Source organism: Argiope bruennichi, chromosome 4 (genome assembly GCF_947563725.1).
Source record: "Argiope bruennichi chromosome 4, qqArgBrue1.1, whole genome shotgun sequence".
NCBI lineage: Eukaryota > Metazoa > Arthropoda > Arachnida > Araneae > Araneidae > Argiope > Argiope bruennichi.
The window spans coordinates 142,718,336-142,737,335 of NC_079154.1; the positions used below are offsets into that span (position 1 = coordinate 142,718,336).

General features: G+C 33.0%; 1 protein-coding gene across 1 annotated transcript in view; it reads right to left on the minus strand.

Moving 5' to 3' along the window:
* LOC129965449 (cytochrome P450 3A8-like) overlaps positions 1 to 18,232 on the minus strand; it is a 31,195-nt gene extending 12,963 nt beyond the window's left edge. The window contains exons 1-8 of the mRNA XM_056079321.1: positions 17,827 to 18,232; positions 15,436 to 15,532; positions 9,549 to 9,601; positions 6,087 to 6,183; positions 4,901 to 5,017; positions 4,670 to 4,758; positions 2,063 to 2,208; positions 470 to 585 (exon numbers count right to left, since the gene is read on the minus strand). Of these exons, the coding sequence (XP_055935296.1) occupies positions 470 to 585; positions 2,063 to 2,208; positions 4,670 to 4,758; positions 4,901 to 5,017; positions 6,087 to 6,183; positions 9,549 to 9,601; positions 15,436 to 15,532; positions 17,827 to 17,903 (792 nt within the window). The 5' untranslated portion in view covers positions 17,904 to 18,232. The remainder of the gene's footprint in view (positions 1 to 469; positions 586 to 2,062; positions 2,209 to 4,669; positions 4,759 to 4,900; positions 5,018 to 6,086; positions 6,184 to 9,548; positions 9,602 to 15,435; positions 15,533 to 17,826) is intronic.
* Positions 18,233 to 19,000: the final 768 nt, after the last annotated feature.

The following is a 19,000-nucleotide window of genomic DNA, read 5'->3' on the forward strand; positions in this document are numbered from 1 at the left end:
GACAAATATGCATTTATGATCTTCCCGTCGATCTAGAAGAAGGTATATATAAGGTAAGGTAAAGGCAAAGACACAAAACGCGTCTTTTCCAATGAACATGAGGATCGTCTTTTTTTTTTTTTTTTTTTGTCTCTGTTCCCAATGGGTCGCAAATTCGATACCCAATTTCACACACACACAAAAAAAATGTAACGACTGTCAGTATGGTGCATATTACAGTTGTCAAGGTATAAAACTTTTCCCGTTGTTTGATGCAGAAGTTTTTATCGGTTCAGAGGGCATCTTCTCATCTGAACACGCTTTAGAATAATGAAATCTCCTTTGAAATAGTTCTCATTTACTTCCGAACGAGTTGCTAATAACTGAATCATTTTAATCTAACTCATTACCTCTGAATACCAATGCATAAAAAACACCCTGATTATTACAAAATATCATACAATGAAACATCATACAAATCACCACTCACCTGGCCAGTTCTTTTCCTCTCTTCTATAATCTGGAGAGTCACGTCGCTAAAGAATTGGCAAACATCAGGTGGGAAGAAAGAGATTCTCAACCATTTTTGAAGTTTGGGAAATATAACTACAAGGGAATAGAAGAATCCTTCTCAATACTGAACAGTAGCTTGTTCGCCGAAATCATTGATTTTTTTAAAGTTATTAAGTGATTCTTGCAGAATGTTTCATTAAAAAAAAATTCTCCTTGTTATTTGATACCACTAAAAATATGAACTCAAAAGAATCGTTTTATTACAAATCAAAGAAATGTATATATTACGAAATAAAGGTGGAAGATGAAATCCTATTGCGAAATGAATGAATATGGCGAAAGCATGCAATTATTAGTTTTGAAGGATGCATTTGAATTATATTATTTTAAATCAGTAAATATTGTACCACTTTGGAATAATATTTTATATCAATAAATATTGTACAAATGCAATATTTTATATCAGTAAATATTGTACCACTTTGGAAAAAATGAACAACCATCTTCCTAGTTCAGTCATCCATCTGGCTACGGTTAAACCTATTTTTGTGCTCGATGAAGCTTTCTGTTTAAAGCTTCTTTCTTGATTTATTTTATATCTTCTTTCCTCTGACTGAAAATGGACATTTTGATGACATGGCAAACACTCTCGAGAATATTTCTAACAACATTTTTAAACTCCATTAATCACCTAAGCGAAAGGTTGATTTCAATTCAGCAATGAAGAAATCTGAAATTCGATATTTTGTTTACATTGCCATTCGACAATAAGTTATAAGAACGATTTCTGTGCCACGTGCATTAACATTATACAGGTGGAAACAGATATGATCAAAAGTGATATTCTTGAATGCGCTTCATAAGCATTAAAATATAATAATAGCCACCAGTTCTTTTTATAAACAGCAATATATATATTCTGGTAAATGGAAGAGAGTAAGATGGTCTGACGAATCGTGTTTCACATTTTTCCTTGCAACAGGACGGGTGCATGTTTGGAGGACACCTGCACAAGCGTATGATCGTGATTGTCTCCCTCCAACTGTCAAGCATGGAGGTGGCAGCAGCCATGTCGTGGTTTTCTGCTGGACCAAGGAAGGATCACTGGGGTGGAAATTTTATAGACATTTTAGCTGACCAGGTCTATCCTATGATATAAACTTTGTTTCCCTCAAGAGATGGAATTTGCCAGGGTGATAATGCATCTATCCATGCAACAAGACTTGTCCAATCATGGTTTGATGAACACGAGGGTGAAGTTAAACATCTGCCTGACCCCACAGTTGCCCGATCTCAATATAATAGAACCGTTATGGTCTATTTTAGAGCGTTCAATACGGAATCGATATCCTCCACCGACATCTCTCCCAGAACTTTCACAATATCTCCAAAATGAATGGCACAATATTCCTCTAAACTCTATTCAACACTTGTATGAATCTATTCCTAGGCAAGTCCAAGCTGTATTACATGTCAAAGGCGCTTATACACCATACTAATAAAGCATTCTTTATAAATCTAAGGTGCTTCCATTATTTTGATAACTACCTGTATGTAGGGAGAAACTTACGAAGAGCTATAAATCTCCAATTAATGTTGCTGGAGAAAACCTTCCTCGCCATCTTCACGAATTCATTGTCCGGGTCATTGTGGGAGTCGATTTTGGTGGAAAATGCGGAGCTGGCAATCACATCCATAGTGAAGGCGCCATACACTCTAAAAGGAAGGAATGAAAGTTGATTTCCTATCTACTTTATTTGTTGGAAGAATGAATATAAACAATAATTTCTGACACTGTGAGCTCCAGAGAATGTAGCAAACTGTGATATTGAAGAAATAGATTGGTTTAATGAGGAAATTTTATAGAGTGATAAGGAAAAAAATTAATTAAAAACAACAAAAATAAGAGAAATTTCAATTAAAAGTTTTGTATGAATCAGGTCCATAAGAATATACTGGTTACAAGAAAAACATTTATACAAGATGCTTCAATAGAGTTTTATTCGAAAGTCAAGCATGCAGAAAGCACTTGTTAAATAGAACTTGGAATCGTAACTACAATGAGATATTCAGGACGCTCTTTGCCAGTTATTTGAGTAAAAGTAACAGACGCACCATATAATATAGGCTTAGTGGAATACATATTTTAGATAGAATAACAGCAAAAATACAATATTTGAATAACATTAATGACAAAATATGAAGCTTGTATCCCTGTAGTTCGAACAGCAAGTCCTTTGAATCCTTCATTTAACTATTCCACAAGTTTGTTGCGCCCTCGCCTTTTTATCCATCATGCTGCATCCATCTTGCAATGTTGTTTTTCTCGGAAATGTACTGCTCTACTGTTGCGAATTTGTTTTTCATCGAATCTGTGTTTTATGTTTTATCTAGTGTATATCCTTCTCATATTTAATTCATGAACAAAGAGAACCAAGCGTATTCCTTTCTTATATTTAATTCATGAACAAAGAGAACCTAGAGTATTGATTTCTTATATTTAATTCATTAACTTATTAAGAGAACCTATAGCGGCCACCCTTTGTATCTTCGATCTCATATTCAGTTGCAAAAATGACTTGTTTCTGTATGCCTGATAAATCCTTGAAGCTTGTTTAAATATTTTTCAACCATCCCGCATGTGATTGTCATGTAACTGTGAACCGAGGCATACAAATGCTCTTTATCTGATAACAATAGCGAACGGAAAAGATCGACGTTCTGACGAATTTCAAGTTATAGTACATCGGACTTCATTTGTTAGATTCAACAAAAATTCGGAGGTTTGGGAAGACTGATAGTACTATCAATAATGTCGGTCAGTGACAGCCCTCAAAAAATTAAAATAAAGATACCCATGTTTTTAAAGAGACGCTTTTGAATGTTAACTCATTTTGAGTTTGGGAAATTATTGGTCAGAACTGTGATTATAAGAAATCAGTCTCGATGTTTGCAAAACCTCCATTGAACTAGTTGTTTTGTGCAATATCATATTATGTTCATGCAGTTTGATTAAGAATGACCACGCGATGCTTAAAAAGATAGTATTCATGAAATCACACATTATTCTTCGTAATGCTCTGAAGTGAAACTTTAATGCATCCATTCCGTGTGAAAAATATGCAGTGAAAACCGTGCTGCCAAATTTAAAAAAAAAATGATTTAAAAATAATAAAAGCTATTGCTCAAAAGAAAGCTAGTTAGCTGGAAGGCAACGAAGAGAATTGGGATCTTATGAAAAAATAGAAATACAAAACTACAGACGAACTTTCTTCTGCTGATGAAATTTAAATAATTGATGTCATTTCCCTTTAACTGCAAAATAAAAATACGTCTGTCAGTCACCTTATGATCCTTAATTTCTCGTCGTTTCATTCGTGATCCAGCAAATTATGATAAAAAATTATTCTTATTGAGCGTACACCAACTTTTGAAGTTTGTTCTAGCTTTTTTTTAAACAATTCGCGTGCATCATCTCTCAGTTATTCGGAGCCGGAGGATTTCAGGTTCGAGACCCGATTCTACCAAAGAACCGTCATGTAAGCGGGTGTGGTACACGCTATATCCGTCGGGGTCAAACGTCCTGCCACTGGTGTGGAGTGAAAGTTTGGAGAGGGAGTGTCAGCTCAGGCGTCGTTCTCGTCATCAGCCTTCGGTCCTGGTGTTGGTTTAAAACAGGGTGTTCATATAACTAAACTGAACTATCACTCTCGATTAAAAATAGATATGATGAATCAAATTTCTTCAACAGAATGCGTTTGCTTCGACTTTGCATCTCAAATTAACAATTAATCTGAAGAGAAAAATGAGTTCCTTCATCTGTAAATTGTGTTAGAATGTTTTAAATAAAGCAATTTAAGTAAAATTCTTAAGAAACTTCTAATATGATGATACTCTGTTTTAAACATTATAATATAAATAGGAACCTTAAGGGCAGACGAGCTACTGAAGATTATCCAAGTGATTTGATTAATAGTTTTAATTTAATTAATAGTTTAACTTAATTGCAGAATGAAAATATATAATTCAGTGCACGATACCAGACGCCTCGCCCTATGTGTGGGACAAAATGCCTGAACATTAAATGTTTTTTAATGAAGAATGATACACGTTTATAGTACTTCATGCAAGTTCAAAAGTGTTCAAGCAATAGTTTGACTCTTAAAAAATTCCTGACCTCTTAGAGTGTATAGGCTCTCTCTTTCTAATCAAGGCTTTGATGTTCTGAACACACGTTTCAGAAGACTCTTTCATTATACTCATCATCTGGAAAAAACAATAAAGAGTTGTGAAGAAAAAGATGAGATACCACTACATTTTCCCATTTTTCCATATTCATAAGAGTAAAAATTTTGTAAAGAGAACAAACCTTATAATTGCTGATTCCGAAATCTATTGCAATACTCACTCTTTTGATTTTCCCTGTGGAAAAGGTGGGGGAAATAATGCTTCGAATTCTCTTCCAGTCCTCCCCTTGTAGGTTCGACAAGACATAGCTCATAATCTTATCACTTGAAGAAAATACCTGCAATCAGAAGCAGACAATTAGAAACAGGCATTAAGAAGACAATTAACATTCTGTTCATTCCTCAATTCTCTTGCAAACAGTCATCCATCTTAACTTGCAATGACACTACGAACAGTCACTGTCTGCAATGCGATGTCACATGACCTCATCAAGATCACATGAGCCGTTGAGATTCGAATTTCGGAGAATATACATGCGCAGAAAGGTCCCAGAAATTTTCTCGCATACTCTTCAATAAAGGTCTCTTCCACCTCATAAAAATCATGGTCCTCGGGCAAATGCCATTGGTGGCTGATAGTTAAGAAATGGTGAAGATTCGATCTCCAGCGTGAATCTGCCGAGGGAATATACATTTTGGATGGTGTTTCACCAATCCATTGACACGAAATGACGGTTGCAGACACAAAATCATTGCATTTAGGAGTCATTTCGTTTGTGTACATGCGACCGACAAACGGTCAATCATTTGACAGTTTTTTTTGTTTAAACCTGGATGAGTATTTTAGATGCTAAATCTGTGCCCAGCATTTTGTAATGATCGAATTCACTTGTATTTAAAATACTTCGTATGAATGGACTTCGTTCAAGATGTGATAAGAATCTACAGACTGAATCCTCATGTCGCATACAAACCTTCAGCCGTCTGGTGAAAAGTAGTGAAGCATTTTGTAATGATCGAATTCACTTGTATTTAAAATACTTCGTATGAATGGACTTCGTTCAAGATGTGATAAGAATCTACAGACTGAATCCTCATTTCGCATACAAACCTTCAGCCGTCTGGTGAAAAGTAGTGAAGCATTTTGTAATGATCGAATTCACAAACAGTCATGATGCACGGATTCGTGGAGTTTCTTCAAAATCTCGACTTTGAATTTTTCGACGATTACTATATTTCTTCTTTCTTTGTTTCTGCGCTTTTTATACGAGAAAATAAGAAAGGAAAAACAGTCAGTTATTCCCGCATTCACTTTTCCATTTTTCTATTGTTGAAAAGATCACATGACTTGGTTCGGCTTTTTACTACAAACAGTGACTGTTCCAGTGTAAACTCGATTTCACTCACCCTTCCTCTTGGAAAGATGTGGAAATCTTTCACCAGAATATTCCTCAGAAGCGTTGGTTCTCCCACTGACAAAAGCTGACGACTACCCTCGAAGTGTCTGGAAATAAAACAAATAATGAGCACGAAAGCAAATGACGCAACCTTTAAATAAATTCTGTAATCTGAAAATTATCTCTGGTAATCCAAAAAATGACCTTTTAAAAGATATATTCTTAAAGCTCTTACTACAGTAAATTAAATTCATTAGACGCAAAACTATGTTACAGTTCCAAAAAAGAAAGTCACATTATTTCCCGTTTTTCTCTCTAGACTTGTGCTTTATTTCTTCTTGTGAATTCTTGAAATAAAAAAAAAATCCTGAATATATTCAGTTCTCTCTACAAACAATAAACCCTCTGAGGCAACTACTTAAGAACAAGGACGAGAAATTAGAAGACAAATGATAATTGATTAAATATGATTGTAAAGAAAGGGCACGCTAAATTTTTAGCTGACTAATCATTCTTTCTAGAGGAATCAATTTCAGTATGAGTAATCAATTTCATCATGACATCTCTATTGCAAAGTTAAAGATGCTTTTTTATCTACGTCGAATGGCCATTCAGAAATGTTTGTGTAGCTTGTATACAAATAATCATACTGCCATGTTGTACAATATCCGCTCTAAATTATTTGGATATGAGGTTTGAAGTCACTAATCCTGGCCCTTCATTGGGCACACTAGCTTTGTGGTTAGCGCTTCGCATACAAAGACGAGTCTGACTTGCACATCATATTACTGAATTTTTAACATTTAAATCTGAAAAGGAAGTGAAAATATTGAGCAGTTTAAATGCAAAAATGTCTCAAAAAGGACGTGTCATCTCATTAGAAAGTAAGTAAATTCGTATGTTAATTCTGTTTGCCGTCATGGATGAGGAGAGGAATGATAGCAAACAGAATTCCCGAATCAAACACGATCCTCATCGCCCAACAATTGTTTTTCAAAATTGGGACGTCATTCTAAAACAGTCCATGTGTTGTTTCAAAACAAGATTTTCACTTTACAAAATAATTACAATCGCTGTTTCTCTGTAAAATATTTTTTATATAATGTGAATTTTCTGACAATAATTGGCGATATTTTAACTACATTTGCTCAAAATGTTAATGACAATTGATAAACTACCCTTCTTATAATTAGTTTATGAGATTAATGACAACCGCAGATTTCGACAGGGTCAAGAAATCTTTTTCTTAGGTCCGCGAGTCTGATTACTGTTTCCTACAGACTCAAGACAAGGCCCATTGTGACGTTGGACTAAAGAAGTGCAGATCCGACAGGACACAATTTCGTGAAATCAAAATGAATGACATCACAGACTTGATAAGAGACGAAACAATTCAAGGCTGGTCGATGGTCTGGTTGAAGAGGCGTGCCAGCAGAAGAATAAATAACTCACTCTCTAAATCAGCGTTTCCAAAATCTACATAGAAAACTCACCGGGGTCGCAAAAATAAATTCTGGAGCTGCTGTTCTGCTTCTTTGATTCTTCCGTAAACAAATAAAATGAAGTGAAAATGCGAAAATACAATCTTAAGGCAATAAGAACTGCGCACGTTATACAATATCTAACTTAACGATATCCTACCCTATGGCATCTTCTTTCCAGTTAGCCGCCTTTGGCGACCAGTTTGTTCGCCCGAATTATTGTCTTTTCAGTGTCTTAACTGATTAATATGTAGTGATTACAAAAAACTAAGCTTGTAATTTAATTCGATTAAAATATGAATTCAATTAAATTTGTTTACTGCAATTTAAAAAAAATGCGTATATTAGGAAATAAAAGCAGAAGTGGAAATCTTACAATGGAATTAATGATTGGCAAAAGCACGCAATTGGATATCTTGATTGAATCCATTTGAATTTCCTTTTAACATTTAAAGATATTGTGTATCAAATTGAATTGAAATATTATTAAAACTAAGGGGAAAATTATAGGAAATGGAATTGGCATAGTTAGAAAGATAATTAGATTTGAGTCTTAAGACAGCAAAAGAACAACTCATTTTTGTAAGATAACTGTGTTGCAAGATATGAATATCTATTTCCGTTTGCAAGTCAGATTGATTATCCATCTGGCTCTTTTTACCTCAGTTTGATGGTTTACTTAATGGACCACCTTTTAATGCTTTATGTCTAGTGAGCCTTTAGTATGATGGCTCAAGATGTGATATTATTGATAAACATGAATCAGAAAAGAAAATAGTGAGTTCTGTTCTCTGGCTGTGTTTTTAACTAGCATTATTCAAAATCCGGTAGAACGACGTGAGCTTTAGCAATGTAGTACGGTTACCTGCTGCAAGTTTTTCTGAGTTTTTTTTTTTCAAAATGAAACATAAGCATTGCCCAGTTGATCGATTATTGGAGTCCTCTGCATACCACTTTCAAAGGTCAGCGTAAAACACCAGAACACTTCTTTATCAAAAGCTATTGGCTCCTCAACTTGGCTAGATATACTATCCATTTGAATATTTATTTGAAATTCTGTTGTTGTTGTTTCTTATGGCACTTGCCATGGACAAGCCCACTGTTACGAAGACAGCGATTTTTGAAATTCTTGTGAATCTTGATCCGATTTTCCACCTGTTACAATCAAACCTCGTTTAAGAGCATTTCGCATGACAAACAAAACAGATTTAAAAAAGTGATTCGCTAAACCAGCGAGGTTTCGCAGAGAAAGCGACACCTGACGTCACATGCTGGATTGGCCTGCATCAGTCTGTGTTCAGTATTTATTTGAAAAGAGTTCTTAAAGACTACATGGACATTTCGATCGGTTAATATTATCGAACGTGATTCCTAGGAGTTTGATCAAACGCCTGTAAAGCCTTAATCGGCGAAATTTTGTTTCTGGCCTAAACTATGGAGTTAGAGATGGATAGCAACGACATCAATGAGCTGGTGGAAGAACATAGCCAGAATTACTCAAATGAATACGCATTATAAGAACGCGCATTTCTGGTGAAACTGTATTACCTTATTGTGAAATTCAAGCTTAACATTTCACCGTAATTTGTATGTGCTATTATTATTATTTATATTTTTGTAGCACTGAACAGAGTCATAAATGCCTCTATTGACGATTGCAGGAAAAAAAATTTTTCCGGATTCCTTATCGAGTTTGCTGCAATTTTGGTTGTTCGATAAAGTTACAGGCGGATCTGGATAGTATCATTTTAAGAATATATTATCTATATACTCTATTTAAAGTAAAATATTATATTTAATCAGAATAAAAGACTATTTTTACTTTTCTGAAGCATTAAACAAACGTTGGCTTAAAGCGTTGAGGAAGTTGGCTGTTACATCTCTCTCATTTTCCACAAGAAAAGATTATATTAGTTCGCGAAATAATTAAATACTCAACTGCTCTTGAATTCAAATTCATTAAATGAAAATAATCTCATAGAATTACCTACCCATATATGCGTCCTAGTTCTTTATACCTTCTTAACTCGACTTCATGCATGGGCTGAAATTGAAAGAAATAATACATGTGATCAAACCTGTTGAAAATTTATTTTATAAAATACACTCAAATAATTTATAATCATTTGTCTTTTGCAGCTATAAAGATATGATATCCAATATTTTCGAATCTCTTGAGAGACAGTTGCTGTCCAAGACGATCGGGCGTGTTTTGTCTCGATCGATCGAACTACTAGGAAGCGGCAGATGCAACTTACCGGCATGATCAGTCTTCTATCTATATTCACTGTAATATTTCTTACGTGCACTTATTCTTTCTTAATTATATGATAACTCTTTTTAAACTTTGGATTAAATTTATGAAAGAACAATATTGTAAACCGATGAAATCATTCTATGGGACCCGCAGGTAAAAATCTATATTTGATGAAAAACAAATAATTTTTTCGCATATAATCATAGAAAGCCAACATTTTTAAACATCCCTGACAGTTTCAAACAATGATAATAAGGATTTCACCTTTTCAGTTTTATTAATCTTTATATATAATAAAAATGAATATATATGTGTCTGCTTTTGCGCTTTACAGACTTCATTGTTTGACCTACAAATAGCAAACTTGGCTCATATATGCTTTAAAGACTGGGTCTGTGCAACTCAGAGCAATATTTGAAAATTTTATTAGAAAAGTGAAGGAAATTTTCAAATAAACATTTTGAAAATTTAATTTAATTTTTAATTAAGTAAAAATTAAATGAAATTTTGCCATATTTCAGCGATTACGTCCGAAATTATTGCAGTACAAAAATAATTTTTACATCATTTTAAAAATGAAAGAATTATTTTTTAATGATATTAATTTTTAACATTTGAATTAAGGATGCAATTTTAATGAATTTAAAGTACTATTTTAAGCATATTTTGTAAACAATTTATTTCCCACAAAATAAAATTACAAATAAACTTACACGAGCATGTTACACGTCTATGAGAAAAATTAGCTTTTATCAACGCGTTGCCATCAGGTTCACAAAAGCATAAACAAGATTGTTAACTCTTATTGGAAACTAAATTTTTAAAAGTGCCATTTTCAGCATATTTCTATCAGAAAAGAAGTAAACATGAAACATGATATTTTTTAGAAATATAAGAAAAAGAAAAAGGATTTTGCAAATTTTTAAAATATCTGTATTATTAATTCAATAATTCTATAGGCAAATATGGTTTATATACAGGTGGTTATCAAAATAATGGAAACACCTTAGATTTATAAAGAACCCTTTATTAATATGGGGTAGAACCACCTATGGCATGTAATAAACTTGGATTGGCCTAGGAATCGATTCATATGAGTGTTGAATAGAGATTAGAGGAATATTGTGCCATTCTTTTTGGAGATATTGTGAAAGTTCTGGGAAAGATGCTGGTGGAGGATATCGATTTCGTATTGAATGCTCTAAAATAGACCATAACGGTTCAATTACATTGAGATCGGGTGACTATGTTGGCAACGCAGAAGTTTAACTTTATCCTCGTGTTCATCAAACCATGAGTGAACAAATCTCGCTGTATGGATAGGTGCATTATCATCCTGGGAAATTCCATCTCTTGCAGGAAACAAAGTTTCCATCATAGGATTGACCTGGTCAGCTAAAAATTCTCTATACTTCTCCCCAGTGATCCTTCCTTTCAAGAGAGCCCCACCAGAAAACCACGACATGGCTGCCCATATCATGATAGATGCGCCTCCGTGCTTGACGGCTGAAAGGAGACAATCACGAACATATGCTTGTGCAGGTGTTCTACAAACGTGCTACCGTCCTGTTGTAGGAAAAAGTGTGAAACACGATTCGTCAGGCTATATTACTTTCTTCCATTTATCAATCGATCGACCAGGTTTTGTGAGTGTGACATCACTGTAGACGACGTTTACCATTAACACCTGTGACAAGTGGCTTGGGAATTGCTGCTCTACCATAAATGTTCAATTTATGAAGATGCCTTCTAACTGAAATCACTGACACTGGAGAATCCAGATGGGGATTGAGTCCTGTGGTCACTTTTGCTGCAATTGTTCGCTTTTTAGACATTACAATCCGCTTCAATATTCGTCGGTCTCTTCCACTGAGCTTCTCTTTCCACCCACTATTTTGCTTTGCCAAGCTTGTCTTGCCGCGCTGTGCGTATGCTGTCATGACTTTAGACACCCGTACCTCTAGAAACGCCTAAAAGTTGGAATGTTTCGGTTACACTTGCTCCAGCCAGACGGGCTCCTACAATTTGGTCACTTTTAAAATCTGATAGGTCCGACATTTTACGCTTTTCAAAAAAATTCACGAATTACAGAACATAAATAAAGTTAAAACATATATATATATATATATATATATATATATATATATATATATATATATATATATATATATATATATATATATATATATATATATATATATATATTGTTATTAATAAAAAAATGGGGACTATTATTATATTTCAATGCTTACGAAGCGCATTCAAAAATGTCACTTTCATTCACAGGCGTTTCCATTATTTTAAAAACTACCTGTATATGCAAGATGTCCACTCCAATAGGATCTCAATACCTAATTTCTAAACAGTTAGTTATATGTATATATATAATTAATAGGAAAAATGACGCAAATGAAGTAATGCTATTTTATGCAATTTGAGTCAATAAATGTTCTAATGAATTAAGAATTTTATGCTGTTATACAGACCCTTGGCTTTATGAGTCATGTTTAATAAAATATTCTTGAAGCACTAACATTTTAAATAACAAAGATGTCCCTTTTTGCGACTAAAACTGAGGTGATAAGGTGCTAAAGTGCACCAATGAGAATTCAAAGAAGATAAGCCAATCAGCTTCCAGAGTTTCCACAAGGCTGATTAGCCAAAAATTTAAAAAATGTTGATTGTCCTAAAAAATTGATATTCATAATTCGACGAGAACTGTCAAAGAATACAGAAAAGCATTTTTTTTTTTATTCAAAAGTTTGAGGGGCAAGAATATTTTGCTGAGTACGAATATTTAGAACCAAGACCTGTATACAATTTAGATTTCATAATTTCTTGAAATACCTTTATTGAATAAAACAAATTAAAATATGATTTTTTTACGTCCTTTAAATCCTTTTGCAAATAAAATTGGAAACTTAATCTTATGATAAATTAGATAAATTGTATTATATAAATTATTGTATTATTAAATTATTAAATATTATATAAATTACAATATATATATATATATATATATATATATATATATATATATATATATATATATATATATATATATATATATATATATATATATATATATATATATATATATATATATATATATATATATATATATATATATATTCTGTAGCGTATTGTAACGTTCCACGTTTTCCACACTTGATAACTGGCATTCCGACCTGATGTAACGTCACCTGTTTACCCCACACATTGTTAAACGCCTCCAGACTACCAGATGGGGGATCCTTTTCGCCAGTAGAACTATTGTGTCGGGCCATTAGTTGTGTCCAGGTAAAGAACCACATGTGCGTGTTTCGTCGTTTGAGGGAGATCTTATCGTATCTTTAAAGAAGAACGTCAAATCATCCCGATGTTAAACATTTATTTCCATTACGAAGGGACTATAATTAACATATGTTCGGTAAGGGCCAGCTACAAGACTGAATCATTAATAGACATTCCTACAATTGACTAGAGACCATTGGAAAAGCATTGCTGAACGGCTATTGGGTGATAAGGTGATAAATTGCACCAATGAGAAAATGAGAGACGGAGATTTGACGGAAATAAAAATGTGGTATTTTTTGAAGAGGAAGAGAAGAGCAGTGAGAGACGTGGAAGGAGAAATCGGAGAGACGTGAGTGTTCGAGGACGTTCCTGATTTTGTAAGAAGCTGCATGTGATTCGGATTTCTGTGTTAAGACCCACCCGATAAAGATCGATGGATTTCTGGAGCCACTCCTGGAGTAGCTGTTTGAGCTAACAGCCTGTTAGCGGTTTTTTTTATATCCCGAATTGATCGAGGAATTATTTCATGATTAACTTTCAACTGTTGTGTGAATAATATTAACCTAGATGAGAACAAGTTGTTTTTGTGTACATATATAAAGCTGTAAATTAGGGAGTTGTTTGTTACGCTACTCTCTTATTTGATCGGTCAGGACCAAGACATTACAGCATATAAGACTTCAATGGTGAACGATTCAGTTTCCTGCACTCATATTTTTAAAAAACGCATTTGATTCCAACAAAAATGTTTTTGCATTTATTGAAATTTAATCACTTCCAATTTAATTTAAAGTTCAAATTTTACAGAAGGTGACAGAAAATTAGGGATATGCATAATACAATGAACAGAATAGCTTAATGCTTCTATAATAATATGAGTCATATGAAATTTAAAAATATTTTGCTGAAGAAGCTATTAAGAGCCCGAGGCACAGAAAAATGTCATTGCAAATTTTAGGGAGCATTCCTTTTGGCGAACTAGCTGATCCTTAAAGACGGCTTGTTTTGTCATAGACATTGTGTCACGGTGTATGCATTTTACAAGCAACATCAAAATTCTGATACGTTTGTAAAAGCATTGAAAATTTCCATCTAAGTAAAATATGCATTGGGCTGTCGAATAGAAAGTGGTTGCCATCCCTTCGTGTCATCTCTCGATGGCTTTCGAAAAACAGAAAGACGGTGAATGGAAGGGAGAGGATGAATGATGTGTAGACTCAAAAAACAGAATAAAACATACTTTCATAAAACGTGTTGTACTGTATTCATCCATATCAACACATGAAAAAAATGTCATTGTTAATTTTTTAAAATTCCGTTGACAATCTCGTAAGAAGAAACATCGTAATCAAAAACATTTAGTGTTTATTTGACAATATATGTTTTAATTTCAACATGTCATCTAATTTTGTTTGTTTGAGATATAAATTTCATGTGAGTTTCAATAGTCTTTACGGTTTTCGATATTATTGATTGAAACGTGGTCTACAGAGTGAGAAACATAACTAACGAACTTCGGATGCAGCAATTTGGATCCATAAAAGAACAAATAAGATCTAAGAACATAGATTAAATTATCAAAAAAAAATATCCTTTTTTTCTATTTGCTGTCGATTATATATATAAGAAAAAGGCTACTACATTTATAAACGAATTTATTGAACGAGCATTTCAGAGGATTTAGGTATACATTCCGCCTTCTTTAAACTGACTCATTTCTTTAAACGAATTAATTTAGAGAAGGTGAAATAACGCAGTATACAAAATCCATCCCTTTTTTAAATGACCGATTTAAGGAGAAGCCGCTTTTTACAACTCCGTTTTGTCTATTTGTTCAGAATATTCGTGACATCGGGACAAAGATAATAGATTCGTCTTGAATCTTGGGAAGAACAAACGCACAAATATCTTGATGGGATGAAGATGAGTGGATCGCGCATCTTTTTTTACCACTGCAATAAACAAAACTATGGACTATGTTTTAAAGCTGAAAAGATAGAAATAAAATAAATGAAATTTAGAATTTTGTCTCCCCTTTACTCTCTTTGTCTAAAAGCTATTATGTAATTAATATATATAGACATTTGAAAATGACAGAAAATAAGAAACTTTCTTGCTTTTTTAAAAAAATAATTCAGTAATAGGACATTGATTGTGTGTTTCGCCTAAAAACTTGTCAATCAGACGGTTATATCAATTTATGTATTTAGTTTTAAACCGATGGATGATTCATGGATGGATGAATCTTATTTTTATATTAATTAAATCTGTCTTTATGTGGAAAAAAATACTAAAAATGAAAGAAAACAGGCGAATTCACTTACTCTCCGGATGCTTTCCACGATGGAGCCCACCAGAGGAAAAGGCTTTGCGAATGGAACATTTTTTTTCTTCCAAAAATCGAAATTTCTCGTGGAGAGCCTGTTAGGAAAAGGTATGAAAATTGTATTTTCATTTTCAACATTTCTACACCTATGCACTGACGCAGCTATTTCGGACGGCCGTCTTGCTCACTCGCGACAGTGGACGAACTGCACTTCGTTCAAGTTATATCCAGAAGTGATCAAGCCACTGTTCATGGTTTGTTTAATTTCAACTCTTTCTTCGTATCAGCATTTCGAAGAACGAAAACACTTCATCACAAGTGCTTGGATGCCCATTCCATTTTTAATATTAATCTGATCTAAGAAAATGTTGATAAAAGCGCAAATACAAATGCAATTATAATTTTCGGATTGCACAGGAGAACATTTGAAAACTGCTTCTTTATGAAGTTTTCTAATTAATCTCGAAAGCAGATTCGCACATTTTTAAAATGAAATATCAGATCGGCCCCTAAAATATTTAAAAATGCGTTTTTATATTAATTTATATAAGAAAATGTAAAGTAATATATTAACAATATAATTATCCTTCTTTGGATTTTCGTAGACTAAACAATGATAATCCTTAAAATATAAATATAATTATGGTTTAAAATTCAAGACAATTATTAAAATGGAATAGTTGAGGTAATCGAAAAATAATTTTCGTACGTAAAACTACTTTCGAGAAATAGTGAAATAGATAATAAATAAAAGTGCTATCATCTAAGCTGTTAATAACAATGAAATCAAAAAATATCAAATGGAAGAGCTTAATTTTTTTTTTTTGTCTAAAATGATGGTTTTTTTACAATTACCCGAATTAATAAGACTAATCTTCGATTTAAGAAATCATTAAATCTGTTTTGTTACTGTCCAGAGCACCAAGTTCTCAAATTAGTGATCTATCTTAAGCAAACGCACCCCAACTTTCTCAATTGTTTTTTATTGCCAATTATTATTATTTTTTGAATATTTCCTTTCGCGATTTATTTACAAAAGTACATCTATTTGAAATCATAATCGAAAAAAAAATTATCATAAAATCTCATCGCCCGACAAAAGCTGTAACAAAACAATTACTGAATGCATTCATTGAAATGATGCCTATTTGAATATTATATTTAAAAATATAGAATTAAAACAATCATTATAAAAAGTTTTTTTAAGCATTTTCAAACCAGAACAAGTGATAAGACATCAAATGCTCATTTATGTTTTGAAAGTAAAAATTATTAGATGGGAACTGATAAAGCCGGAAATTGAATGGCAAAGCCGAAATATAAGATGCCAAAAAGAAACAAAAGAAGAAGAAAAGAGTGGATAATAAGATATTTATAAAGTTTATCTGAAACGAAACGAAAATAAATAACCACATTTTGCTTAATTTTAAATGCGTGTTCAGAATATGGCACGTTTTAACTTCGAAACGAATCAAGTATCTTTCATCTTTTTGATTAAACAGATTTGGAAGTCAGGGGTAGAAACTGTATATTAAATTTTACACACGTTTGTAGCTTTTTAAGTTATCCATATTCAAGGACTGACAGCTAAAAAGGAATTTTTGACAGATTTGGTACATAACCACAGCTTTGAGCCAAAAATTATATGCATCGTTCTATCCGTTTTATCACTTTTTTTTTTTTAGTTCTCACATTCAGAATGTTTTTCGAATTTAAGAAAATTACGACGAGAAGATTTATCCAAATATTGAAGTCTAATTTTAGACAACTTCGATATAGCCTTCCTTATAGACTTTTTTTGCACGGGGAGCAAATAAAAGTGGATTCTATATATTTCTATATCTAAGATACTGATTTTAGACAAATCTTAAAATTAGTGAACATTTGGTAAAAAAATGCTCGTTTAAAAATAATTGCTAAATAGATTTGCAATCGGTAATTCCATTTATTCATTTGGTTATTATCGATTCGATTTAGCTTGTGCTTTAAGTTTTAGACAGTTGTGCGTTAGGTATCGAACGTTGTGTCGACATGATTCAATGGTGTGAATATCAATATTTTTGCGATTAAAGGACTCTAATAGCTTCACGTAAATAACTCTATAAAAATAAGAAGCCAAAATTAAAGGCAATGTATTATAACCCATTTTTTGGCAGAATATAGCCGGTACACTGTTAATAAAAGATAAAATGAGAGGAAAATAATAATTGGCTACATTTTTCAAATTTCCAACGCATTTTGTGTCATCAAACCACATTTCCCCCTCAATTTTTAATGTCCTCAAAATAAAATTTAAATGAAATGTCAAATGATAATACTAACAAATCTAGGTTTAATCCAAGAAACTTATTAAAAAAATGTAAATGCATTTTTGACAACGAGCACTTACCAGTATAATAAAACTGTAGTTACTCCCACCAAAACAGTGACAAGCAGCGGCCCTAGCAAGAGCTCCGTTCCTAGCATGACAGGGAATTGAAGTCAACTATGACTTGTCCTCTATTAGCTGCGCCTTTTCTTCTTTTCTTTCACCCTCTCACATGGATGTTTGACGTCTGCTTAAAACGCAGTTAAGGCTTTCTTTTTTTATGTGTAGGAGGAAAAGGCTTCGCTTATTGCGCTCTTTGCGTGATGCTTTTGAAGGCTTTTATCATTGGCAGATTACTTTAAACATTTGATAAAGATAGCTGGAGTATTATACTTTCATGCTGAGTGGCAACATCAGTCAGTGGGCTTTCGTTCTCACCTACAGTTGCGGATGTAGAGGAAATAGTTTGTCATATCTTTTAAATAAAATAATTTTGCCCTGTACCGAAATTATGTTCAAAAATCTGTCAATAGATTTTTACGTAAGCAATAGCCTGATGCACATTTCAGTTATCAGAATAACAGAGATAGCGTATCTCTGAAACAATTCTACATCAAAAGATAATTCTTGAATGATCAAAATGAACTTTAACTGATTACGGTACCATTTGGAGCGAGCAAGTCCACATTGCACAAAATGCATATATTAGAAATTATTGCTGTACAAATTTGAATTTCCTTAATTTGAATTCATTGACGATTTGAATACTTATTTTAATCAATTGTCATCATCTAGTAGCTGTCATTTGAATACATTTTTGTTGATTGACGTCAAAACTAAAAAAATGCAAAATAATAATAATCTCTGCCGTTGAGTTGTCTTCGTCAGTCAAATAGTATTAACCCTTTCGTGCCTTTAGTGATTGTAAATATATAATTTTTCATCAGAGGAATTCTACCTCTATGCTGAATCCATCTGTACCAAAAGTCCTCCTGCTGGTGCGGTGTGGAAGTGTGGGAAGAAAGATAAGGTACTACCCCAGGTGATGTCCTCGTTATTTGAGTGTAGTTGAAAATTACATCCCCAAATAACCCTAGCATTATTTGAGAACGGCATGTCGATATAACTAAATGTAACTTCAAGTAAAAAAAACAGCATTAAAACTGTTTCATTTTTCTCAAAACTTTAACTTGTTAGTTTAATTCCTTATTTTGAATTTTTGCAATTATAATTGCTTTATATTGTTTGTTAACTC